The 25,744-nt window shown below is 32.7% G+C and overlaps 5 protein-coding genes across 11 annotated transcripts; 4 read left to right on the top strand and 1 right to left on the bottom strand.

Annotated features, from left to right (window-relative positions):
* The first annotated feature begins 3,680 nt into the window (after positions 1-3,680).
* On the top strand, positions 3,681-7,778 carry LOC124936763 (importin subunit beta-1-like). The gene is made up of 3 exons (XM_047477286.1): positions 3,681-3,934; positions 4,336-6,765; positions 7,021-7,778. The coding sequence occupies exons 2-3, from the start codon at positions 4,343-4,345 to the stop codon at positions 7,217-7,219; spliced, it is 2,622 nt and encodes an 873-aa protein (XP_047333242.1). The 5' UTR covers positions 3,681-3,934; positions 4,336-4,342; the 3' UTR covers positions 7,220-7,778.
* A 1,706-nt stretch (positions 7,779-9,484) lies between these two features.
* On the top strand, positions 9,485-13,675 carry LOC124933744 (protein KINESIN LIGHT CHAIN-RELATED 1-like). Its single transcript, XM_047474178.1, has 3 exons — positions 9,485-10,340; positions 11,297-12,205; positions 13,234-13,675. The coding sequence occupies exons 1-3, from the start codon at positions 9,673-9,675 to the stop codon at positions 13,484-13,486; spliced, it is 1,830 nt and encodes a 609-aa protein (XP_047330134.1). The 5' UTR covers positions 9,485-9,672; the 3' UTR covers positions 13,487-13,675.
* A 1,274-nt stretch (positions 13,676-14,949) lies between these two features.
* On the top strand, positions 14,950-15,926 carry LOC124936965. 2 transcript variants are annotated; one of them, XM_047477491.1, is made up of 3 exons: positions 14,950-15,141; positions 15,461-15,725; positions 15,832-15,926. In XM_047477491.1, the coding sequence occupies exons 1-3, from the start codon at positions 15,037-15,039 to the stop codon at positions 15,903-15,905; spliced, it is 444 nt and encodes a 147-aa protein (XP_047333447.1). In that variant the 5' UTR covers positions 14,950-15,036; the 3' UTR covers positions 15,906-15,926. The 2 variants fall into 2 exon arrangements, with proteins under 2 accessions (XP_047333447.1, XP_047333446.1); XM_047477490.1 differs by having other exon boundaries at positions 14,951-15,141; positions 15,829-15,926.
* A 266-nt stretch (positions 15,927-16,192) lies between these two features.
* Positions 16,193-22,154, top strand: LOC124935910. 5 transcript variants are annotated; one of them, XM_047476344.1, is made up of 14 exons: positions 16,193-16,360; positions 16,849-16,946; positions 17,452-17,635; positions 17,804-17,878; positions 18,697-18,794; positions 19,330-19,459; positions 19,651-19,833; positions 19,962-20,144; positions 20,372-20,470; positions 20,607-20,895; positions 21,256-21,305; positions 21,391-21,462; positions 21,536-21,591; positions 21,778-22,154. In XM_047476344.1, exons 1-14 carry the CDS (start codon positions 16,267-16,269, stop codon positions 21,913-21,915), a joined length of 1,749 nt encoding a protein of 582 aa, XP_047332300.1. In that variant the 5' UTR covers positions 16,193-16,266; the 3' UTR covers positions 21,916-22,154. The 5 variants fall into 5 exon arrangements, with proteins under 5 accessions (XP_047332300.1, XP_047332302.1, XP_047332301.1 ...); XM_047476346.1 differs by having other exon boundaries at positions 21,394-21,462; positions 21,539-21,591; XM_047476345.1 differs by having other exon boundaries at positions 16,194-16,360; positions 21,539-21,591.
* LOC124935911 (protein ABIL3-like) lies at positions 22,115-24,560 on the bottom strand. Of its 2 annotated transcripts, none has more exons than XM_047476350.1 (9): positions 24,186-24,560; positions 24,024-24,109; positions 23,789-23,939; positions 23,598-23,703; positions 22,993-23,061; positions 22,853-22,895; positions 22,697-22,779; positions 22,525-22,619; positions 22,115-22,414 (listed from the first exon to the last, which is right to left on the bottom strand). In XM_047476350.1, the coding sequence occupies exons 1-9, from the start codon at positions 24,297-24,299 to the stop codon at positions 22,277-22,279; spliced, it is 885 nt and encodes a 294-aa protein (XP_047332306.1). In that variant the 5' UTR covers positions 24,300-24,560; the 3' UTR covers positions 22,115-22,276. The 2 variants fall into 2 exon arrangements, with proteins under 2 accessions (XP_047332306.1, XP_047332305.1); XM_047476349.1 differs by having other exon boundaries at positions 22,993-23,064.
* Positions 24,561-25,744: the final 1,184 nt, after the last annotated feature.

Consider the following 25,744-nt stretch of genomic DNA (forward strand, 5'->3'; position numbering starts at 1 on the left):
TGTTTTAAAAAAAATTCAAGTCAACTAGGCCAAAATGCATTATTTTCTATTCACAAATAGACTAGATAGATAGTGACATGCAATTCATATATATATACCAGTCAACATTCATATATTTGAAAATTGATATTTATTTATTATTGTTTTCAAAATTAGTTTATTAGAATAGTAATAAAATATTAATTTACAAATTTGATTCTTGTAAATATATTTGAACATTTCTATTTTGTTTCTAATTAGGCCCATTTGAAAATACTTTTTAGAGTACCATAAGAAATCTAAATCAACATGGAAAATATATTTAACAAAAAAAAAAAAAAAAGTGTTTTTAAGAAAATTTATATAGATATTTTATTTTTTCAAAATACAGACACAAGTCCAGCTTTAGAAAGTGTTTATATGTCAGTCATTTCAAAATATCTCAAATTCATATAAACAATTTATAAAATATTTTGTAAATAAATATTTAATTTGGACATGAATTCAAATAAAATAAAATAGTGTCTAAATGAATGGGCCTATCAATCTGATAAAGGATGTGAACTTTGAAGCCCAATAATCAAGATTCTGTAGTCTATTACCTTGTCTTACCCAGCCCAGCCCAGCCCATCCAAGCCAAGTTAATAAAACAACTTTATTTTCTTGTACATATGGGCGCCGAGTAAAATGATGAACCCTAAAATTATGTTAAAAGTAATTTGTAATGTTCAATTTTTTTTTGTTATTCGAGTTTAAATATAATATATAATACAATATATAATTAAAATAAATAATAAAAAATAATTTGTTTTCAGTTAACCTAACTCGAAAACGAAACCATATTTAAATTCGATTTAAAAATCAAAAATAAAATTCGAATTCGATTTATTCAAATTCAGTGAATTCAAATTTGAATTAATTGAATTCGAATTCGATCGGATATCCGGTACATACCAAACATTGAATAGCCATAATCTTACATGTCAATTAAAAACATCTTAAATAAATGTTTGGGATTGTATTAATTATTTTAATAATAGGTTAAAAATGTAAAACCCTAAATTCCTATTAATTTTTTTAAAAATAGGCTAAAATCATAATCCTTGACCCACTAATCCTTTTGAAATTTAATTATTACATGTTATTTAAGTGTGATTAATTCACATGAAAATTTTCATAATGAACAAGTATTTGTATTATGATATAGGTAAATATCTCAAAACTATTATATAATAAAACATAACATTATTCCTTTTGTAAACTATAATATTCAGGAGATAACAGATCACTTTAATGAATCACACTCAATTTAAATAATTTGAAAAAAATAAAAAACAATAAGGTAATTCATTTAGTTCAAATATTTTCATCCAACCCAATGAGAATAAAATATTGGGATATGTTAACTGGTGTGTTTGATTTGGATTAAGACTTTTATTTATTGTTTTTTTAGTTTTATAATGGGATTGAGTAACCAATTGACAATAAAGAAATATCAATTAACCCTCAAACACTTCAAATAATTATTTGACAACAAATAAACTAAGAATAAATTGATCACCAAACTTTAGTAAACAATAATATTAAATTAAAACTTTGCAAAATGGTACAATTTATCCTCAATGTTAAATAATTGGTTTTACAGATCAAACTAATGTATATCATTATAACTCCATTCCTAATGCATAATATTTGATATTTGTAATATAAATTCTTAATAATGTTTAAATGATATTGTGGTTTTAAAACTCGAGGTCATATTTGATACTTGATTGTTTTAGCCCGTTGACAAAATATTGATATTTTATGAAACATGAATTATGAAGGAATCTCTTGAACCAATTTAAAAATAATTTCTTAAGTTAGGTGTTACATTAAATATGGTTATATGTATAATTAGGTTCTTGTCTAGGTCCTCCTTGTTTGACGCACTCATAATTACTTGAGTTTGGATATTATTTAAATAATTTTGTTTTTCCAAATATCTAGATAAGATAACATTTTGACTTTATAATATAATTACATCAGAATTATTAATGTTTTATCTTTTAAACTCATATTTAAATGCGAAAAGAATAACGTTTCTAAAATAGTTTAAAGTTCATGTTTTTTTTTCAAGATCTTGATATAGAGAGTAATTGATCGAGTTGTTTATAGTCTCATCTCTTTAGAACAATATGTTTTCTCTTATTGTTTCCTTTAGTTCAAACTATCCTTCTTTCTTTTAAGCACTTCTATGGGTTATATGTTATTCGATTTTTTAAATTTATTTTTCGGTTTTGTGTGTTTATGTTTTATCTAAGAAGGTGATCGTCACCTTATTTAACTTTTTCTTTGTGTTTTGTTTTTTCTTACCCTTATTCAAAAGTTAAACAAGTTGGAGACTCGGTCTACTATGTGAACAATGTCTAACATTAAAATTGTTCAAACTTATGAATTAGAGATGCAACATGTGGTTATACAATGATTAAATATTGTTTTATTAAGCTTTTATGTGATTTGTTTTTTCTTTAGTTTTTGAAAACATGTATACAAAAAAACAAATTTAATATATATATAGGTCTAGTTGATTAATACTAATACTAGGTAGTTTAATTTGATTTTAAATAAAAAAATGTTTTAAATTATAGTGATGAATCTTACTATATAGTTTAGTACTATTATGTTGTTAATCATGTAATTAAATGCTATATTCCACTCACTTTCTATATATGTCCTCAACATTTATTCCTAACTTAGAAGACACTCTAGTTACAGTAATATATATATATTACCCACCTAATTGCACCTAATTGAGGATTAAAGTTCGGGACAAAAAGATGCGTTTGCTATTTTTTTTACCCATCTATTGCACCTAATTGAGTATTATGGTTCAAGTCGAGTTGTGAGCGAAAACTTGTGTTGGCCAATTTTTGAATATGTTATATAATTTTATTTAATAGTGTGCTTAATTTTTTTTATTGTATTATTTAAATGTGTTGGCCAATATAGGATAATTAAGTTGGTTATAATGTGTTTTTTCTAAAAGTATTCTATAGTTTAATTTATACTTGACACGTTTTATTATTTAAAAAATAATACTTAAAAATAATTTATTTTTGTTTAAGCACAGCACAATAAAAGCATGACATAAATTTTTTTTAATTGAATTTTGATTTTTTCTAACTAGATAATCTAACCAAACTAAAAAAAATTAATTGAGACGATTTTATCATTATATATGTATATTTTTAAGTATTTTTATAAAATAAAAAATCACCCTTCTTCAAAATAATTACCAATTATTATTTTTTAATTAAATTAAGTTATAATAAAATTTCAGATATAAATGTATTAAATTAAAAATATAATTTAATTGATAAAGTTTAATATTTATTATAAATAAGAGACTGATAACAAGGAATTATATGAATAATAATATTTTTTTATTTTTGTTTTTATTGAGAGATATTATTTAAAAATAAAATTAAAAAGTATATAATAATAATAATAATAATAAAATAAGTAAATGGGGACAAGTGTACTTCAATTATTTATTTACCTCACAGTTTCTTCTACAAATTTAATGTAATCTTAACTTCCATGATTATCGAAGTTTCAAAACCCTAATAATTCTCACATGCCAACCGGCGCGTAGTTTATCTTCAATCCAATCGGAGCCCTCAGATCGCAGATCTCACTTTCTACATCTCTCTCACGCGATCATTTCGTCGTCTTCCAAACCTTCTTGTAATTTGAAAAAGTCTCTTACCAGAGTATAATTCGCAACTTCTCAGCGTATTTCCGAGCCGTTTGCATTGGGTTTGGATTGGATTGTTTACTCTCTCCTCTCTCTCTCTCTCTTTCTCTCCACCCAAAACACTCTGTAGGGTTTCTTTCTCTCTCGCCGCTTCTGTGTTCTGTCTCAGCTTCCACCTTTTCCCCCTTCTCAGCGACCACTTGCTTCGATCCGACTGTAAGTTTATCCAATCTCGCTTTTATTACTTTATTTAATCCGATCTAATTGAATTTCGATCTAGGTTTTAAGCGATTTATGGGTATTGAATTGATTGATATGTTTGATGATATCCTGATATGGGTTTGATATATAGGGTTAGTTAGTTAGTTAGTTCGTATCTGATTCTATTGATTATACTGGGTTTTTTGAATTTGGACTGGGTTGATTGATCTTTACTGTTTTCTGCTTTTCTATGTTCTGATGGATATCAAGTTCTCAAATTAGGGTTTTGAATTTGTTAGTGAAGTAGAATTGGGAGATCTTATTAAAGTTAACATCTTTATTTGATTTGCTGTTTTCACTTCTTAAAGTCTGTTTGTTCAAACGTGTTTAACCTAATGGTTATGTAATTGAACTAGGTTGATAATGGCTATGGAAGTTACTCAGATACTTTTGAATGCACAATCTGTTGATAGTTCTGTTCGTAATCATGCTGAGGAGAGCCTGAGACAGTTTCAGGAGCAAAACCTTCCTAGTTTTTTGCTATCTTTATCTGGAGAACTTTCGAATGATGAGAAGCCAGTTGAGAGCCGTAAATTAGCGGGGTTAATCTTGAAAAATGCATTGGATGCGAAAGAGCAACATAGGAAAATCGAATTAGTACAGAGATGGCTGTCGCTTGATGCTTCTACCAAATCCCATATTAAATCATCCTTATTGAAAACACTCAATTCTGTTGCTCAAGAAGCCCGTTCTACAGCATCACAGGTTGTAGCGAAAGTGGCTGCAATAGAGCTTCCGCACAAACAATGGCCGGAGCTTATTGTAACCCTCTTGTCAAACATTCACCAGCAACCGGCTCATTCCAAACAGGCCACTCTCGAAACCCTCGGTTACTTATGTGAAGAAGTCTCTCCAGAAGTTATTGATCAAGAACAGGTGAACAAGATCCTCACGGCCGTTGTTCAAGGGATGAACTCGGCCGAAACCAACAATGAAGTCAGACTCGCTGCCACTAGGGCGTTGTATAATGCCTTGGGATTTGCGCAGGCGAACTTTTCAAACGATATGGAACGCGATTATATCATGAGAGTCGTATGCGAGTCTACCCTCTCGCCGGAAGTTAAGATTCGTCAGGCTGCCTTCGAGTGCCTTGTTGCGATTGCCTCGTCGTATTACGACAAATTATCACCTTACATCTCCGATATTTTCAACATCACCGCGAAAGCGGTGAAGGAAGACGATGAGCCCGTCGCTCTACAAGCGATTGAGTTTTGGAGTTCCATCTGCGACGAAGAGATCGATATCTTGGAAGAATATGGTAGCGAATTCACAGGAGATTCCGAGATTCCCTGCTTCTATTTCGCGAAGAAAGCCCTCCCGGTTCTTGTTCCCATGTTACTTGAGACTCTACTAAAGCAGGAAGAGGATCAAGATCAAGACGAGGGAGCGTGGAATATTTCAATGGCGGGTGGGACTTGTTTGGGTCTGGTTGCGCGTACTGTAAGAGACGATATCGTCCCTCTCGTAGTTCCTTTCGTCGAAGAAAACATAAGCAAACCAGAGTGGCGACAAAGAGAGGCTGCCACTTACGCGTTTGGTTCAATTCTCGAAGGACCCTCGCCCGATAAGCTCATCAGGCTGGTCGATTCTGCCCTTTCGTTCATGCTGAACGCTCTCATAACAGATCCAAACAACCACGTGAAAGACACGACAGCCTGGACTTTGGGGAGGGTATTTGAATTCCTTCACGGATCAACTGTCGAAACTCCGATAATAAACCAAGCGAATATCCCACAAATCATCAACGTTCTTCTTCAGAGCATGAAAGACGTGCCTAACGTCGCTGAAAAGGCTTGCGGTGCTCTCTATTTCCTCGCGCAAGGATATGAGGATATCGATTCCCCGTCGTCTCCTTTAACTCAGTATTTCCAGGAGATAGTTCAGTCTCTACTCGCAGTCACACGCAGAGAAGATGCTGGAGAGTCGCGTCTTCGAACAGCTGCTTACGAAGCCTTAAACGAAGTGGTTCGGTCTTCGACCGACGAAACGGGCCCCATGGTTTTGCAGCTAGTTCCGCTCATCATGATGGAACTCCATAACACGCTCGAAGGAGGGCTGAAGCTTTCATCCGACGAACGGGAAAAGCAAAACGAGTTACAGGGGCTTCTCTGTGGATGCTTGCAGGTTATGATACAAAAATTGGGCTCATCTGACGTTACGAAATACGTTTTCTTGCAATTTGCCGATCAGATGATGGGTTTATTCTTGAAAGTGTTTGGTTCCAGAAGCGCAACCGCACACGAAGAGGCTATGCTCGTCATAGGAGCGCTCGCGTACGCTATGAGCTCCGATTTCGCTAAGTACATGCCAGAGTTCCACAAGTACTTGGAAATTGGTCTTCAGAATTTCGAAGACTATCAGGTTTGCGCAATCACTGTGGGAGTTGTTGGGGATGTATGCAGGGCGATTGAGGACAAGATACTTCCGTATTGTGATGGGATAATGACTCAACTTCTTAAGGACTTGTCGAGCAATCAGTTGCATCGATCTGTGAAGCCTCCCATATTCTCGTGCTTTGGTGACATTGCTTTGGCTATTGGGGAGAATTTCGAGAAGTATTTGATGTATGCGATGCCCATGCTTCAGGGTGCAGCTGAACTATCTGTACATACATCTGCGGTTGATGATGATATGATTGAATACACTAATCTTTTAAGAAATGGGATTTTGGAGGCGTATTCAGGTATCTTTCAAGGTTTCAAAGGCTCACCCAAAACACAGCTATTATTATCATATGTTCCCCATGTCCTCCAATTCTTGGATAACCTATACATGGAGAAAGACATGTAAGTTTTCTCACCTGCTTTTTTCTTTTATGGCCTTGTTTGATAAATCCATGAGCTTGCTTGATGTAGGGTTATTTGGAACCATATCAATTTTTGGTAATTTGACTCAATAATAACCTCAAATAATTTACCTTTTTCATCAACTAGATCTTTTGTAGAAGAATTATTTTAAAAAACATCCTACATGAAACAAGCTCTTAAGATATTTGGTTGTGTCAAACTACTACTAATAAGTAGATGTGTGTCTCTTCTTAGGGATGAGGTTGTGAGTAAGACGGCAATTGGTGTCCTGGGAGACCTAGCAGACACATTGGGTCCAAATGCAGGACCTCTGATTCAGCAATCGGTGTCATGCAAAGAATTCTTGAACGAGTGTTTGTCGTCTGACGATCATTTGGTTAAGGAATCTGCTGAGTGGGCTAAGTTGGCTATAGGTAAGGCTATTAGCTTTTGAGATCACTTTCTTGGCTGCTGTATATTCTGTAAGTCCTTGCATGCATTTGGGTGTCCTGGTTTTGCATACCATGAGTCTGGTCGTCGGGTCGGGTCAATCACCATTTTCGGAGGAAGGTTTTGTCAGGTTTCATGTCCAACTTTAATATCTTGTTGAAGCTGAGGAGAAAGAGTGAGATAAGATGTGGTTAATTTTTGCTCTCAATCTCTTCAATAGTCATCACAGTTCTTGCGAGTTCTGACAATGAGACGGGGAAGATTCGTCTGTTCTAGCCTCCATTTTGGGTATATGTTTCCTTATTTGTTTTTTTTTGGGTTTTTTTGCCCGGTTGCAGAAATGCAGTGTCGAAATTGTTGCATACATTTGTTATTTATTGACGTTAGCGGCGATATATTGGTCTGGTTTTTTCTTTGTTCATCATATGTATTATTGCTGCAACATACATATGCTTTGGTCAAGTGGATTTGTTGACACCCACATAGTTATATTTATTGCATACATACTCTGTTGTTGCAAAATACATTACAAGTTTTGTTTATTAAAGTCATGCATTTGGTCATTTGATTGTCTTAAGTTGTTGCAAATATGTAAATGTTTTTTTTGTTTTTCTGGTCAATGTATACCCCCTTTGATCAATTAAAATTTGTTTATTTTTTTCTAGTTTTGATATGGGTTTATCTAATTGTGTACTTTCCTTTCTTTGTGGTTATGCATTTTTATTAGAAGCTTAAACTCATTTGGATTGACAATGTTCTTAGGATCTTGCTGCTGGAATTAATTCAAGGACATAGCACCATCTCAATAAAATTGGTGATAATACATTGTTATTTTGTATGATGAATTGATTAATTTGATTTTACAGACAAAGTAATAAAATAATTAATTGAATTAATTTCAAATAATTATTTCACAATTTTGATTTAATTTTGGGTATAAAAACCTCCTATAGTTAATGAGAGTAAGTAATCTCTTTTCTAGTCTAAATGTACCAAGATGTCTATATCTCTAGTCTCTCAGTTCGAGCCCGAGCCTGTTAGACAACAAATTATACGCGCTAGTTAAATGTGTTTGCGGGTTATGTGCTTAATTCAAATGAGAAGTGAAACCGTCGTTCTAAAAAAAATAGAGGTAAGTAACTCACCTATATCAGTAGAAAGATTTATGAAACCACTAAACTGAATTTTTTAACTTCGCATATGGGCTCATAGTTCTAATAGGCGTTAACTATAAGTTTGATAACATCGCATTCAAAAGTTATCATAAGCTAGGCGATAAAAAGTTACCAGAGTACAATTAACTTCGAATTTGAAATCAGTACTTATATACCGATAATTTAATTACAATTTATAAAAATAAATAAATTTTTAATTATCTATTTTTATTATTATTTGCTTTCTAAAGTAAATATAAATAGTAGTTTGATATTTGTTTTTCAAAACAAAATTTTAAATATAACTATATTGTTTAGTAATATATTTTTTTGTTATAAAATAAAATTGAACTAAACGAGTAAACCGATATTCTAACCGACCAAATTGAATTACTCAGTAAATCGAAATCATCGGTTTGAGATTTTCAAAAACAGATTTTAACGGTTTATTTGTGTATTTTCGAGTCAAATCGACTTAATCGAAGATATTACAACCTAGTTTGTACACTTATCATTCTTATTTGCTCTATATTATTCAATTTATTGATTAAACTTGTACATGTAAGTTTGATTTTAACACTATTGTAATCCATCAACAAAATATTAAAGTGTTTACTTTATTTTTATAAATTTTAAATATAAAATTTTATTTCCATAATTCAATTCATTAAAACATAGATAACTTATTTTCTAATAAACAAATTAATTTTTCAAAAATTTCAATAAAAAATTCAAATAACCCAACATCAAATAAGCTTATATGTTCAGATTGGAATAATAATTATTTGAAAAAAAACATTTAAAGTAATTAATATTTTAGTGTTTTATTGATAAATTAATTTATAAGGTAAAAAAAAATCAATTATTCTAATTATACTTTTCAGTCCTAACATGGAGAAGGAATAACAAACGGTGCTTAGAAAATAGTAAGGGCCAGAATTCCCTATCTTGCATCAACTAAACAATTTTATCATCAAATTAAATACAACCGTCAGATGAAAAGTTAATAATCTTAAACCTTTAATCCAACGGATAAAAATGCTTGCCAACGTTTCACGACATTTCTAATCATATATCCAACTCATACTCTCTCTCCTCTGTAAATCTCTCTCTCTCTCTCTTCTTCTTCTCCACGGAGGCATTCATTCGCTTATCCCAATTCCCAATAGTAAACGATAACAACAACACTCTGATCAAATTCGAACTGTTGATAATGGTGGAATGTTCTAATTTCTAAGATTTGGTGCATAATTTACAGTGAAAAGTATATTTGTATCATTGTGTAGTACACAATTGTTGAATCATGCCAGGTTTGGTATCAGTGAAGACGCCACCGGAAGTTCCACCTTTACGAATTGCAGTTTCCGATGACAGTCATCAGATCGGCTCTGCTTCCGAGAGATCTGAATCATTGAACACGAAATCTGCATCACCGATGCCTAGAAGACCTGCATCGCCTTCTCCATCGACTTCTCGTGCAAAACCGTCGCCGGATCGTGGATCGGGGAAGAAGAAATCGCCTGAGAAGCCTTTAATCGATGAAACATCGCTTGATAATCCTGACCTTGGACCGTTTCTGTTAAAACTTGCGCGTGATACGATTGCGTCAGGTGATGGACCGAGTAAGGCGTTGGATTATGCATTGCGAGCGGCGAGGTCGTTTGAGAGGTGTACAGTTGATGGTGAGCCGAGTTTGGATTTTGCAATGAGTTTGCATGTTGTGGCGGCGATTTATTGTAGTTTGGGAAGGTTTGATGAGGCGATTCCGGTTCTTGAGAGGGCTATTAAGGTGCCGGAGGTGTCTAGAGGAGTGGATCATGCTTTAGCGGCTTTTTCTGGTTATATGCAGTTGGGAGATACTCATTCGATGTTGGGACAGCTTGAGCAATCGATACAGTGCTATAAAGAAGGGTTGAATATACAGACTGAAGCATTGGGGGATACAGATCCGAGAGTTGCAGAAACCTGCAGGTAGATTATCATCTTTTCTTTACTTGATCAGATCATGAAAACATGCATTACAGTGAAAAAACTGAAATTTCCAGATGGAATTAGAACTGATATTTACCAGTCTAGTTTAAGAACATGTATTAGAAGCAGAGAGAAGCATATATCCCTCATTGCAGGTTTCTAAATGGCCTGAACTCTGAATATAGTACTGGATTTTGCTTCTCTACAAAAGGAATTACAACATTAGTTTAATGAGATAACATATTTGCACTCAGTTTATAAATGAAGATAACACTCTTGACCACTCAATTTGTTTCATTTTGTGAAGCAAAATTTGTCGAGAATCTTTGAACCTCTGTAAAAAAGGAAGGAAATATAGTTTTTTTTTGTAGGTCATATCAAGCTTGGTTTCTAGAAATTAAAGGTGCACATGTATAGAAGAGTTGAGTGGAAGAAATTAAGGAAATTAACATAACCTCAAGAAGGATGTAAGTTAACTAGTTTTTCTTTTTTTAATAATTTAGGAAGGTATGACAATTCACAACTTCAACTTAAAACGTTCTTAGTGTGATTCAAACCCGAGATCTATGTTCTCTTTGGCAAGACACATCGGGAAAATAATATTTAGAAAGTACAACAAGCAAAATAAGCATGTCTCGAGTTGAGAAAGTAAAATGGGTATTTGATGTGCAAGATATTACTCCTTCTGTCTAATTTCCACTGTAAATATTTTTTCCATTTGTTTGTTATAATCTTGTATGGCTATACTCTTTATGTAATTCTATCTAGTTGACTTGCACAATATCTAAATTCACACCTATTTTTTTTTTCTTGGGATTTTGTATGAAAATAGTAAGATGATTTAATAAATGGTCAGAATTGTCTTCTTTAAATGGGTTGAAGGAATAGTTTTATATTTTTGAGTTTTGTCTTTCAAATTCACCTTAATATGCAGTAAAGTTTCCAACTTTGAACAGATACTTAGCCGAGGCTCATGTTCAAGCTCTTCAATTCGACGAGGCAGAAATTTTATCCAAAAGAACTCTCGAAATTCACCGCATCCATAACTCACCTGCATCTCTCGAGGAAGCAGCTGACCGAAGATTGATGGCCCTTATATGCGAGGCGAAAGGAGATCTTGAGACAGCTCTTGAACATCTAGTTCTCGCTAGTATGGCAATGATAGCAAATGGTCTAGAACACGAAGTTGCTTCAATTGATGTTGGCATTGGCAATATATACATGTCCCTTTCACGTTTCGACGAAGCAGTCTTCTCCTATCAGAAAGCACTAACCGTTTTCAAATCTTCAAAGGGTGACAACCACCCTTCTGTTGCCTCTGTTTACGTAAGACTTGCGGATCTATATTACAAAACAGGCAAGATTCGCGAATCCAAATCCTACTGCGAAAATGCACTTCGAATATATGGAAAACCTGTCCCTGGAACAGCCACAGAAGAAATTGCGAGTGGACTGACAGAAATTTCGTCGATTTATGAATCTTCTGATGAACCAGATGAGGCACTGAAGCTCTTGCAGAAGGCGATGAAACTACTAGAGGACAAACCGGGGCAGCAAAGTACTATTGCTGGTATAGAAGCTAGGATGGGTGTTATGTTTTATGTGATTGGAAGGAATGAAGATGCTCGGAATTCTTTTGAGAGTGCTGTGGCTAAACTTCGAGCTGGCGGTGAAAGGAAATCTGCATTCTTTGGCATTTTATTGAACCAAATGGGCTTGGCTAGTGTTCAATTGTTCAAGATTGATGAAGCAGTTGAGTTATTTGAAGAAGCAAGAGAGGTCTTGGAAAAAGAATGTGGACCATGTCATCAAGATACTATTGGAGTTTACAGCAATCTTGCTGCAACTTATGATGCTATGGGAAGGTAATCATCCCTTCTTATCAAACTTCGGTTTCATGATCAGTATTGCACTGTTTTATTTTATTTTATAAATTATTAAATTCTAGACCTTGTTTGATTTGGGCTTATTTGAATAGCAAGTTGGTTATTTTCAAATAACTCCGTCTCATATAGGTTATGAAAAACCAAGATCGTCTCATATAGGTTATGAAAAACCAAGATCGTCTCATATAGGTTATGAAAAACCAAGATCGTCTCATATAGGTTATGAAAAACCAAGATCTTGTTTGATGCAAGTTTATTGAAAAAATAGGTTATTTGGGTAAAAAGACATGATGGTAAAAATATACAATTTTTAAAAATGAAACTAGACAGTGTTTTCGTCGACGATTTAAATGATGTGATTAATAAATATATTGTTGATTAGATAGTGAGTTATTTGAAATTAATCTCAAATAACGCACATTAAATAGGGCCGACGTTATTTGAGTAAAAAGGGTATAAATATATAAGGAATCTATTTTTTTAAAAATAGAGGGTATTTTGACATTTGTTGAGGATTTGAATCATGTGATCTATGAATAGATTGTTGATTGAATAGTGAGTTATTTGAAATTAATCTCAAATAACCCAAATCAGTCTAATGTCGATATTATTTGAGTATAAATATATAAATTTTATTTTTGAAATGGTGATTGTTTTGTTATTTTTGTTGATCATCTGAATAGCGTGATTGATGATTGTACATTGAGTTAATTAGAAATAATCTGAATTAACTCAAATCAATCAGGGCCCTAATGCCCTAATGACAGTACATGAGAAATGGTACTACATATGGACAAGGGCTCGGAGATATGATTTGATATCTACCCGAGCTAAAACCTTTTCACAAAATCTACCTAGGTCAATTAGTTATATATATACAAAACATTTTGGGCCACCCGGGCTACAACCCAAGTTGTCTTATGGGTAGATCCGACCTTGCATATGGATTTGTTATACAAATAGTTTAGAATGTGTTGTTTAACTCTATTGTTCTGATCTTATTATAGAATAGAAGATGCAATTGAGATTTTGGAGCATGTTATGAAACTGAGAGAAGAGAAGCTTGGAACAGCAAATCCAGATTTTGATGACGAAAAGAAAAGGCTAAATGAGCTGCTGAAAGAAGCAGGCAGATCGCGGAACAAGAAGGCGAAATCGTTGGAGAACCTCATCGATCCCAACACTAAGAGGACTACTACCAGTAGTAGTAATAAGAAGGATTCGTCGAAGAAATGGTCTGCATTTGGATTTAGAAGTTAAAATTGGTTTTATTTTTTCTTTCTTTAATTCTTGTTCTTGTAATGTATAATTTCATTGTATAGGTTTCTTCATTCACTTTGGCTTTCCCTTTTGTGTGAGCTTTTGTTTGTTTTTATTCACTATTTGTTCTTTGAGTTATGTTTGTGACTGAAAATGTTCCACTCTGAAAATTGACCTTTGATTATTTCTTCCATATTTATTCACAATTTAGTCATCCAAATTGTTGGTTTAGGTTTTGTATGAATAACAAAATTCTCTAGGGCTGAATTACCTTTTCATGTTGAGTTATTTGTGATTTGTATTAGTTTTTTTTAACAAAAAAATTTGTTTCATGGATGTACAAAAATTGAGTTTTTAATTGCTTAACTTATTCTAATGTTTTTTATACTTAAATATTTTAATTAATAAATTAAATAATTAGAGGTGAAGAGTGAAGTCTTTCTTAACTCATCCAAATATGATATTATGATTCAATTCTTAGTTTATTGGTTGGTCTTATGTAGTTCATATCATTCCATTCTAGTTGGCTAAGACGGATCTACAAGGGATTTAGTCATACAAAAAAAATTAACGGTAAAAATGTCACCTTTAATTTCTTTTTTTTTTTCAATTTAATTCAATATTTGTTTTTTTAATTTTAAAAAAGATGATAAAAAAACACATTTATTCGCTCCTTATATCTATATTTTCTCTTAATTTTTTCAAATTTATCTTAACAAAAATTCAAACTCAGTCTCACTAGACTTGTTAACGATATTTTGTTCAAGTTTTTATTCACCTCCTTCTTAACAAGAAAAGAGATGAATCGAATTTGAAGTTATTTTCGTATGTTTAGTAAAAGGTGGTTCAAATGCATTTTTAAAATGTATTATCACATTATTTATACCTGTTGTTTTCGTTGTTTGGATTATATATATATATAGATAGTCCATTATCATTTTATAATATTTTTTTGTGCTTATTAATCATCGAACATGAACAACTTTCAATTTTGTTAAAAATATTTGTCAAAAATGAATCTCACTGTTTTGATTAATTATTAATCATCGAACATGAACAACTTTCAATTTTGTTAAAAATATTTGTCAAAAATGAATATCACTGTTTTGATTAATTTGTTCGACTTATCTAATTCATCATTTCAAAATACATAGAATTTATTTTTGTCTCGTTTATCATTATATAACTTAGATGAGTTCGTCTATTATTTATAATTTTTTGTTTAATATATAAAATAAAATTAAAGGTTTGTTTAGTTCCTAAATTAAAAATTTAAAAATAGAATTAATCCTTCATTAAAAAAAATAAAAAATAAAAATAAAATAGTTATTAATAATTGTATTTGTAATTTATGTAGTATAGAATTTAAGAACACTATTAATACAACTTTACTTTTTTTTTTTTTTTCAAATGCATTAAAACACTTGCATTTCCCGCCCTCTCTGAAATTCTCAATCTATGATTTTGCAGTTCCTCTTTGAGAATCTATCGTCTTCTCTCAATATCTGATTTGAAGTAATTTTGAGCATTTCGATTTCCTGTGTGTGATAATGGTGAATGGAAAGCGATGGTCGGTGACCTACACGAAGCATATCAAGCAGAAGCGTAAAGTATACCAGGACGGTTACTTAGAGCTCGAAACTTCAGCAAACAAGGTATTCTATGCTCTCTCTCCTTCAAATCTTCTACGATTCCTATTTATTTCTTAGTAGTTCAACTGAATGCAATGTTACATAGGAAGATATATAGACGTAAATAAAGTTAGTTGAGAAATCTGTATATATAGTTGTTCAATTGACGAGGAATCACTATTACAATTACATCGTCTTTAGAAACGCACTGCATATTGGAGTTGCTTTCATAGCGTCAATTGCATTAGTTGAGAATGATATACCATTGAGCAAAAATCAGAGAGAGGCGGAAATTATACTTGAATCTATGTTAAAATGTGTTATGTTTCCTCCCTATTTGCAGATTACACTTTATGATGATTGTGAGAAGCTCCTTGGAAGCAGGATTGTGAAGATAGGTGATAATGTTAGTTCAGGCGAAACAATTGCTTTTGATTCATATCTGGTTGATATTGGGGAGGTTGATGGAGGTTGTGCCCCGGTGACTAGCCTGAATGAAGATTGTGTTTTGATTGTGAAAGAGAATTTTCAACAGAAGAATAGGAAAATTACAGAAACAGTTGGTTTGGGTCATGGGAATCGGTTCAGACACAACCTACTTCCTTCTGGTATTATCTTCTCTACATAAGACTATTGCGTCATGAAAGTGTTGTTCTTTTTGTATATCGTCCAGCTTATTTTATTTACCTCAACCTTTTTTATTCACTTCAGAAGATACTAAACCAATTTTGAGGAAAAATATAACATCGAGCAAGCTAAGTCCATCACAAAGGATCATTCAAGGTTAGGTCCAATTAAGTTCCTTCTATACTGAATTGGTTCTTCAGATTTCTTAAGATGAGCATCAAAAGCTATTAGATGTTGGTTCAGAAGACAATTTCTCCAAACCTTTTATGTTTGCTGTTATATTGTTTTATCACCTGTCCTAGCCTCTTTCCTGCTAGCTGATTAGAAGATTTTCTTTAGGGAAGGTGTGGATATTATCACAAATGTATCAACCAGCAGTTCTTGAACATGTGCCAATCGAGTGGATGCCTTTTTTTAATATTCTATGTCCATCCATTTGGGATATGTTCAGCAAAGAACCATTTAAAATTGTTGTTTGGTTTCGATTATATAAAGTGTGATGTTGATTCTTGTGCTATTCCAATGGTATTCTACATCTCAGAATTTAAGAAGAACGAATTGAACAAATATGGATCACCACTGGACATTCGTGACGCGACAGAGAGCAACATTACTGGTTAGATACTGTTACTGTTAAGAACTTTTCTTTGTTAGCCCAAATGCTGTCTCCAGGTTCCCACAACTTTTATGGTATATGTCTATAAATTGAACTTAAGTTGATCAACCCAACGGAATTTCTACTTGTTATATAAGTTATGTTTTGTTTTTTCATCGCATCTTGATGATATAGTTTCATCCTTTTTGAGGTCGTGAGAACGTGAAGTTTTCCTTTGGAAGAACTTCCCTCGCTATGTATATTTAGATCACACAAAATAAAATAATGTCAGGGTAATCTTGAAGTACACAAGATATGGGCAAGTCAAGGCCTCCACAATTTTAAGAGTTCTCTTTGTGCATACCTATCTCGTGTTATTGTCTAGTATTTAACTATTTATTCATGTTTATGGCAGTATTGAGTTTGAATTTTCTCCACAAACAAGAGATAGAGAATGTCTTGTTAGTTGTTTCAGTGCGCCATTCTTAACTAGAGAGTTTGAATTGCAGAGTGGCAGGTCCTCTACACCAGTCAATTAACTCAGAAGGCCAAAAAGTATCATGATGGTAACTTGAAAGTTGTTACTTCTGGATCCAAAGGGAACCAGGTTCTACTTTTTTGGGTGTTTCCTTCTGTCACTATATTTATCATGTTTCTCAATGTTGGTGCATCTTTGTTACCGGAAAATAGACGATAGCTTTAGCTAGACCAATTTCTAATCAGTGGTAGGAGCTACAATACATGAATAATCTCTATCTTTACATAATTAAATAGTATGGATATCTATTTGCTAAAGCTAATCAATTAGTTGTTTCTTCTAGCATCCTCAACAATTTTATTTTTTATCATCTTTAAGCATCCTCGACAAAACTTTACTATCCCAGTTCTATATTGGTTTACTCATAACATATGTAATGTTAACAACAAACTAAAGTTATGCTGGATGAGAATAATCAACTAGTTTGTAATCATGTTGATTTGTTTGATGTGCATTTTATCTTCAAATGCTGTTTCGTTTATTATTGTTGTTTGGACCCTACATGTAAAATAGTAGTTTGTTCTTCAACCTGCAAAGTATTAACCAATGATCATTTACTGTGAATACCATTCAGGTCATGCTATATGATGCAAGCGGGAGACTCTTAGACAGTAAATTTCTTAGGAAGAACGAAGTAATTGCCTCGGGAGTATCATTGATTCTTGATGGTTATTTGGTTGATATAGGAGAACCTGAAGGTGGAGGCCATAAGCCTCCCAGTGATCCCTTGAATATTATCAAAGTCATTGAAAAAGCAGGTTATCTTTCAGTCCAATCTAATGTTAATATCTGTTTTCCTCTTTCTGAAATCCTATTGATAAATCATGGGGTCAACAAATAAATTGGTCCTAATTTAGGGTTTGTACTGGATTTTTTCTTTCATATATGTAAGACATTCTATCTTTTTCTTATATTTCATCAAACAGAGACTGGAAATCTCGGTCCAACTAAAAAGAGGTCTCCATCAAATCTTCATAGTGGCTTTGAAACTGCTGTTACAGGTTTTTGAAGCTGATTTATCTCTCGTGATGGTCTAATTTTATCAATTTGTCAAATGCACCTCAATTTTAGAGGCTAGATTATCTTTTAAATGATCGTTGTAGATGGTTTCATTTTTACCATGGCATCCTAGTTTTAGTCACAATTACTATTTGCATAATTTTAGGGAACATTAACTGCAATATCTAAAATGGATCTTATACTTTCAAATAGACAATATATTATTGTGAACTTTAATGAAATATTAAAATGATCTTGAACGGGATATTCAACTGACATTTTTTAACGGAAATACATGATCACTGTTTGACCATAGAATACATTCTTTAGGCCAAAAATCCAAATTGGCTGCCTAACTTAGAGTGAAAAAAAAGCATAATACATTCTCAAGTACACTCCAAACAAAAACCAACAAACTGGTTGCCAAAGCTGTTAGATATATAACATTAGGTAGTTGGAGAAGAAAAAATACTATGGAAGGGCTGGGAGGATATACGTAAATCGTCAAGACTTTTGTATAAGTACAAGGGTCATTTAGTGTAGTTCAATAAAATTTATAGGCCTAATTTGGATTTCTAACATATTTAACAAAACATCATTAGGTTTTCCTTTAGTTTGGACCATTTCAGCACATGTCCTGATTTGAACATTTGGTTACAAGACACTTTTGAATATCTCGCTCAAGTACAGGGGCCAATATAGTGTTTTATCCTATTGGAAATGCATGAATATGAGGTTTCCCTCTTTGAAGATATTTGGTACAAGGTGTATTGTTCCTTGTCTAATTTATTTGCATCTCTCTGCACAAATCACAATACAGAATGGGATGTTCTTTATACCACTCAGGTAACCCAAAAGGCCAAAAGGTACAATACTGGCATACTCAGACTTGCACCTTGTGGTTCCTGCAGGTTGAAGGTCAGTATCAATTTAATTCACCTGCCTGCTATCTGCTTAGTTACATGTGTATATTTCCTCCAGAATTGCAACTTAAGTAGGATGGTAGAACTATGTATAAATATCTTGAAATTGATTTGTTTCTTCAGAAACCATATATTAGTATTATTATAAGATGGTTTCAGATCCATTCGTTGTTCCATCAAGTTGCTGGTCATACAAACATGTCAACTATGATGATGGATATAGAATACTGTCTTGTGATAAAAATCACCAAATAATTTATCAAATCCTTGAGACATGTCTCAACCAGAAAATCAACAAATATCTTTTAAGTTATGCCAAAGAAACATTCTTAATTGTACTAAGATTTTTTTAATCAACTGAAGGATATTTGATCTCTTTAATTGTATACAACCTGATGTGCCAGGCCACTTGGGAATTGCATAGGTTCTTGCTGAGTATGTGTTATGATTCTAGTTTCCTTTATAAGAACCTGTTGTTTTTTTGTCCACTAGTCTTTTCTTGTTCAACTGATCTGTTCAACTAATATCAGGCTGCTTTATCAAGTGAAGATGGAACTGTTTTGAGCTGTAAATTTCTGAAGTTATCTGAAGGTGTAAGAAGTGGGATCATATTTCAGATGCCAAATTATCTGGTGGAAGTTGGTGATCAAAGGATGAGAGGTGCGTGTATTCTCTTTCTTGTATAAAATCACTTTACCAGATATGGATGACTTACCTCTACTGAAGGAACAGATAGCCACATTCTTTAGTCTATTGTATCCTGTGTGTAAACTATTTCTTGCTGCCCTGACATCTTATTCTTTGGAAGGTCTTGCATTTTCCCTTTTTTCATATGTAATCCTATGTTGCAGAACCTGAAAAAATTGTCTGTAAAAAGGAAAACCTGATCCCCCAGTTTAAAAGAACTATTGTGGAAGTCATTCCAACTGAAACAAATGTTTGTACAGAGGAAAAACTGATCCCCCAGTTTAAAAGATCTATTGTGGATGTCATTCCAAATAGAAGATCCACTGTGGACAAGCCTTCACATGATGGTACGTCTGATAACCACATTTCTTTAGTCTATTGTATCCTGTGTGTAAACTATTTATTGCTGCCCTGACATCTTATTCTTTGGAAGGTCTTGCATTTTCCCTTTTTCATATGTAATCCTATGTTGCAGAACCTGAAAAAATTGTCTGTAAAAAGGAAAACCTGATCCCCCAGTTTAAAAGAACTATTGTGGAAGTCATCCCAACTGAAACAAATGCTTGTAGAGAGGAAAAACTGACCCCCCAGCTTAAAAGATCTATTGTGGATGACATTCCAAATAGAAGATCAACTGTGGACAAGCCTTCACATGCTGGTACGTCTGCTTTCACTTCGCTCATGACCTTAAGATGAAGTTATAAGGTTTTTGCTTACTATTACCTTTCTATACTATATATATGTATTTTCACAGTGAACTGTATTCATAAACCAGGACTTGTTCTCGAGATATGAAGTTTTGGTTTGCTTATTGCCTGTTATCATGTAGTTGGTCTTTGCATGCCTCCAATCTTTAACATATTTCTTGTATTACTGCATGTGCAGGAAAGCCTGAATCATGTGCTTGGCCGGGAAGTTGCAGATCTAGTTTGAAGGAAGCCATAAGCACTAAAATAGAAAATATTGACAAGCCTTTACGTGATGGTGAGCAGATTTTCTCCCATGCATTATATACAAAGGAAGAAAAAGTTATTTGAAAAGTTCTTTGTCACTGCATGATCTTTTTTCATTTTTTATGCATGACTGCCTTACCGAAAATCCACATGTTTTCTATGTGTAGCACAAGGAATTTTGTCCATCCTAAAAAAATCTATGAAACCAGAGTGTAGCCTACCGAAACCATCCTTGGTAGATCAGAAAATTGATCCCAACTGTTCAGATCATAATCACTGTGATATGAAGAATCTGGCCACTAGGGAGCATGTGGAGGATTTTGACAAGGACCCAACGGACATTCTTGTGACAGTAACCAGGCAGAGCTTTAGTGGAGAAAGAGATCCAATTAATGTTCAAAATTATCCTTCAGATGATGAAGATAAAGGAGACTCAAAAACCACACACTCTCAAGGGTATGCTCATTCTTTTTATATCTAGGAACTGTTTTTCGGTTTAGAAGAAAAAGAACTATTGATGCTGCTATATGAGAAAAATCAGGTATTGTCCTTTTTCTTAGTGAGTATACAATTTATACAGGTGTAAGTACTAATTGGGAGTAAGAGGTAGCCTAGTTCTTGTTTTCTTTTATTAAAATAAATTGTGCTTTTACTCATCTTATATCTTATCGCAAAGCAACATCTTTCATATTTTTCTTAACATTATGATCTAATATGGAAATAATCATCTTTAACTGATTAGCTTCTACTCTCCTTTGCTGCCTATTAGAAAGTAAAAAAATTGTGATTACGACTATCCTTCCCATTTTTTTGCAGATTGGAAACTTCAGACATTACAAAGACTGATCTAGATGCAGGAATTACTCGTAGGAGCAAACCTAGTATTTCTATACAAAAAGCCCGATATTATCACCAAATTAATTTAATTTCTGGCATCTATCTTTTTAACAGCAGTTTTGCACGATCAACTAAATGCACATGTAGACGAGGATTCTATTCAATTGATGTCCTTGGATGGTGAAGGTTATTCTCATTTTTCTGAGTAGTATTTTAAGACAGATATTGTAACTCGAAGTTCTCATCTTTGTTCTATTAGCAGGATTCAGTGCCAAGGAACTATCAGCTGAAGTGAGACTTGAGATCCCCTCCCAGGTGTGTTTAGCACAACATCTACCAACTATCACCATTAATTTTTTTCATTTTTTTCTGAGACCAATTTTTATTTTATTTTTAATATTGCAGTTTGTTTTCTTCTCCTCTCAGAAGCAGAATTAATATTGGTTTTTGGGTGTCTACATTATATAGATTCTGATCAATCTCCACCATGATTTAATGCAGTCAAATGCAGACATGAGAATAACGCCTGGAACAAATTCGGTCAACAATGCATCTCACTACCCTGTTAATAGAAAAGAAAAGAGAGCGCAAACGAGTCTTAGTGAAGAGGAACCATTCAGTTTCAGTCTTGGTTTTTGATGAATAATCTAGATCTCTACGCCACACTACATCATTCGGAGTTGCCAAAAACAGTTGCTGATGCCTTCAGAATACTTGAAGCTGGACTTAATACAAATAGACCTACCCTTCCTTTTATTAATAATGTTTAGAAATGACTTTTGATAACAACTTCTGTTGAAAAATAAATATAACATTGAGATTATCTTCTTGCTACAAAACTGATTACTCTTATTGAGATATATAAAATGTGTCTCATTCACACCTCATGGCAGTTGTGTATTGATAAATATGTATACACCTAAGGGATCAGGTATGAAACCTGGGAATCGCTACATGTCAAGAAATTTGCATAACAGAAATGTAATTGCACCTGTTCTTTTCATTTCTCCTTACGCATGCTGAGTAATGCTCTGAACAGGTTTCTACTTCTCTTTGAATATAACTGAATCTCTTTTGTTTTATCCCTTTCAGCAGGCTTACGCATTGAGGCTGAGCTTGGTGGTTCAGATGCCGGGGTCTGTTTGTCATATCCAAAATTTGCAGTCATCATAACAAAGAGGTATACAAATAAGTATTGCTCCAATTTTTTATGTTGATGTTTTATTAAGGAATAAATGATTTTCATACCCATTGTTTAGAACTATTAGGCATAGGAGAGATAGATCTGTTGACTGATCCTGAACGCTTGAGAGGAAAACGAAGTGGCGAAGAAGCTCTTCTTTCTGTTAAAAAAGAGTGAAACTAATTCAATTTGTTTTCCCTCTAATAATCGACAAAACAAAATCTGGAGAAAACTGACCTAGTTGTTTATTATTAGATGTTTTGGCGAATGCAAACGTCACAGGACCAACTTGAGCATCTTTAGATGAAACTATCCCCTTTCTGCACCATAATAAAGCAAAGCTAAGCCATGAACATCTCCACCATGATCATACAATGATGAACAGATTTGTACCTTACAACAGACGGTAGTTTCTCCATTTTTGCCCCTGGATCAACTTTTCAGCAAAAAACATGCCATTATAGAAAGACCAGTAGTTTAGTTATAGTATTATCTATCTATAATCCCACATGATAGGACTAAAGTGAGCATACCTTTAAGAGATGGTTGCAAATCATTAGGATTTGAAATGCAGTTCTCTTGCACCAATTTTATAGTCTCCCCTGCTGAACAAATCAATCTTCAAGTGATTATCTAGTTCAAGAAGACACCTTATTTTTTTTTAAACAAGGGTTATTCCCTTCAAGTAGGCTAGCACAACATTCAAAACACTTTCCACTCGAGCTACCTAAGTATGGATCTATATGGGCATATCCCATTTGAAAACGTGGTGTATTTGAACTAAAATCTGGTTCAGATCCATATAATACACCTAAAAGATTGCCCTGTGATATAATTGCTCTATCGGGTGGAGGCAATGTCCAATTGGTCTGGACTAAAGAAAAATGGTATAAATGTGTTTCCATTAGGACAATTTTATTAGTGGAAATGCGAGAAATTGACCCTAACAGATAAAACTCTCAAACTAGGAACATGTCTCATTTATAAAAAACATGATTTAATCAGAAAAGATAATAGAAAAGAAGAGAGTAATTTATCCCTAAGTTCCTCGATTATATCTATCCACGACAAACATGGTGATTGAATGAGCAGGCCAAATAAGACCAATATAGGTATTACAAAAAGGTGAGAAGCAAACCTTTAGATGGAAGAATATAGTGTTTATGGTACTTGGGAAAAGTTAATATTAAAGATTGCTGTAGCATGCCATTCCTGTCCATGTATTCTTTGCATCCTCTCATTTTCTATTCACATAATAAACAAAAATTGTAAGTGGGAATGAGTTTGTGAAGAGGATTTATGAACATACACAGATAGATAGATAGATACCTGTTCAAGGCAACAGAAACGAAGGTTGGTTGAAGAGAATTCAAGAACTTCATCATTCAAGAAATTGTTAACTTTATATGCAACTGAACCCAAATGGTCAACTGTACTAACCATAGCTTTACTTATGTAATCTTTCAAGGTTTCCACCACTCTATACATACATATATATAGTCCAAAACTCAGAGATTAGAGATAGGAAATATTCAACATTGAGATTATTATTATTACTGCTTACATTTGCTTATGAACTTCTTCTCTATCATAAGATGCCTCAAAGTATTCAGCAGCTGAGTATAACTGTTTCCTGAGTTCTCTCATATCCTATATTATACAATTACAAATAGATATAAATTGGTTGTTCTTGATATATAATAGAAGTTTGATTATATAATAATACCTTGAGACTATCTGTAAACAGTAAGCTGTGTTGCATTAAAAGCTCATCATAGTTGGAAGCTTTTTGAGGAGATGAAGAAGAATCTGGAAACTGAACAGACTTGTTCTTCTCCATGATGAAGATGAAGTATTATTATTGGGTTTGATTTGTTTTGCTTCAATCAATCAAGGTCAGTTCCTCTTTGTTTCTGTTTCTGTGTCTCTATTCAGCCATGGCTAACCTTTCTTCATTTGTGGGAGGGAGTTTGGCAGGAGGAGTTGGAAAGTGCAAATAACTTTTCAATCCTGTGATATCAACGACAACGAAACTGCTATTATTATTGTCAAGCGATGCAAAAATATCATCATCATTATCAAGTAAGACCTCGAAATTTGCTTTTTCTTTCAATTGGGTTTGATTGGTGTGGTTTATATGAAATTATATATTTTTATTATTTTAACTTGAATAATAATAAGAAAAACCTAGATTATGCATAGCCGACACTTTATGATGTCAAAGAAGATATGAGGTGATTTGTGATAGAGAGAAGATTAAAATAAATATTGGTTGGGTCTTGTGTGGGGGCAGCATAGAGAAAAGGACAGGAAGAGGAATAGGATTATTATTATTATCTTATCTTATATGGGTTTTTAATTAATTTATTTTGTGATTAGGTAATTGAAAAGAAATAAGATTTAACAAAAAGATTTTTTTAGGAAAAAGAAATATATCTAGGATATTTGTTTTTATTTGGTTTCTAAACCTGGGAGCTTGTTTGATAATTGATTGGTTGATATGATGTTGAATAAAATGTTGAGGGTGAGGGTAATTTGGTCATTTAGCTTAAATGTGTTAAGGAGTCCAATTATTCATAGTTAAATAGATTGATTTTATTAATTATTTACTTATCAAACAAACTATTTTAACTATAAAGAGTTGAAAAATGTTCTATATTTAAATATAATAAATACTAATAATGTATAGATAGATTTTATATTGGTTTTGAATTTAATATATATATATATATATATGTATATATATATTAAAACATCATTGATTTTATAATAGTTTTATTTCTTTTTTTTCTGATATATCTAGATTTGATTCCTTTCTCAAATATGGAGTTTGTTCACATTTGGAATTTTAGGAGCTTGCAATTTTGTTGAAGGAAAAGATTAGAGAATGAGAAGAAAAAGATAATTCCTTAATTTTGTCTCAAGTTGTTAATAGTGGTTTATTCTTGGTCTTTTAAGTAATTTGTTTTCTTTTTTTTAAATCAAAGTTTATTATCTAAAATAAGCGTACTTTTATTTAACTAGAACGTTTTTGATAGAAATTTAGCATTATTTGACATGTGTATATATTATATACAATTAGAGCATTTTTAATAAAAATTATGCATTCACTTTAATTTTAATTTATGGTGTTTTTACTTTTTAATAATATATATATTATATTTATATCGATCTTAACTAGACTCATGTTTATATTTTAATTTAGGGCATTCTTAATAAGAATACAACCAAATTAATATATATATAAACTTTAGTTATTGCTTTTTTAAGTATAAATCATGTCCC

This window comes from Impatiens glandulifera, chromosome 4 (assembly GCF_907164915.1).
Source record: "Impatiens glandulifera chromosome 4, dImpGla2.1, whole genome shotgun sequence".
Taxonomy (NCBI): domain Eukaryota; kingdom Viridiplantae; phylum Streptophyta; class Magnoliopsida; order Ericales; family Balsaminaceae; genus Impatiens; species Impatiens glandulifera.

Excerpts from the sequence above, each read along its gene's own strand:
- LOC124933744 (XM_047474178.1), top strand. The coding sequence starts at position 9,673 with ATGCCAGGTTTGGTATCAGTGAAGACGCCACCGGAAGTTCCACCTTTA. Across the intron at positions 10,341-11,296 it reads AGAGTTGCAGAAACCTGCAG|ATACTTAGCCGAGGCTCATG; the intron begins GTAGATTATCAT and ends AACTTTGAACAG. Across the intron at positions 12,206-13,233 it reads ACTTATGATGCTATGGGAAG|AATAGAAGATGCAATTGAGA; the intron begins GTAATCATCCCT and ends ATCTTATTATAG.
- LOC124936965 (XM_047477490.1), top strand. The coding sequence starts at position 15,037 with ATGGTGAATGGAAAGCGATGGTCGGTGACCTACACGAAGCATATCAAG. Across the intron at positions 15,142-15,460 it reads TCGAAACTTCAGCAAACAAG|ATTACACTTTATGATGATTG; the intron begins GTATTCTATGCT and ends CCCTATTTGCAG. Across the intron at positions 15,726-15,828 it reads ACACAACCTACTTCCTTCTG|AAGATACTAAACCAATTTTG; the intron begins GTATTATCTTCT and ends TATTCACTTCAG.
- LOC124936763 (XM_047477286.1), top strand. The coding sequence starts at position 4,343 with ATGGCTATGGAAGTTACTCAGATACTTTTGAATGCACAATCTGTTGAT. Across the intron at positions 6,766-7,020 it reads CTATACATGGAGAAAGACAT|GGATGAGGTTGTGAGTAAGA; the intron begins GTAAGTTTTCTC and ends GTCTCTTCTTAG.
- LOC124935911 (XM_047476349.1), bottom strand. The coding sequence starts at position 24,299 with ATGGAGAAGAACAAGTCTGTTCAGTTTCCAGATTCTTCTTCATCTCCT. Across the intron at positions 23,940-24,023 it reads GAAGAAGTTCATAAGCAAAT|AGTGGTGGAAACCTTGAAAG; the intron begins GTAAGCAGTAAT and ends ATGTATGTATAG. Across the intron at positions 23,065-23,597 it reads CTATATTCTTCCATCTAAAG|CAGGGGAGACTATAAAATTG; the intron begins GTTTGCTTCTCA and ends TGATTTGTTCAG.
- LOC124935910 (XM_047476344.1), top strand. The coding sequence starts at position 16,267 with ATGGTATTCTACATCTCAGAATTTAAGAAGAACGAATTGAACAAATAT. Across the intron at positions 20,471-20,606 it reads TGACAAGCCTTTACGTGATG|CACAAGGAATTTTGTCCATC; the intron begins GTGAGCAGATTT and ends TTCTATGTGTAG. Across the intron at positions 21,463-21,535 it reads GATGTCCTTGGATGGTGAAG|CAGGATTCAGTGCCAAGGAA; the intron begins GTTATTCTCATT and ends TTGTTCTATTAG.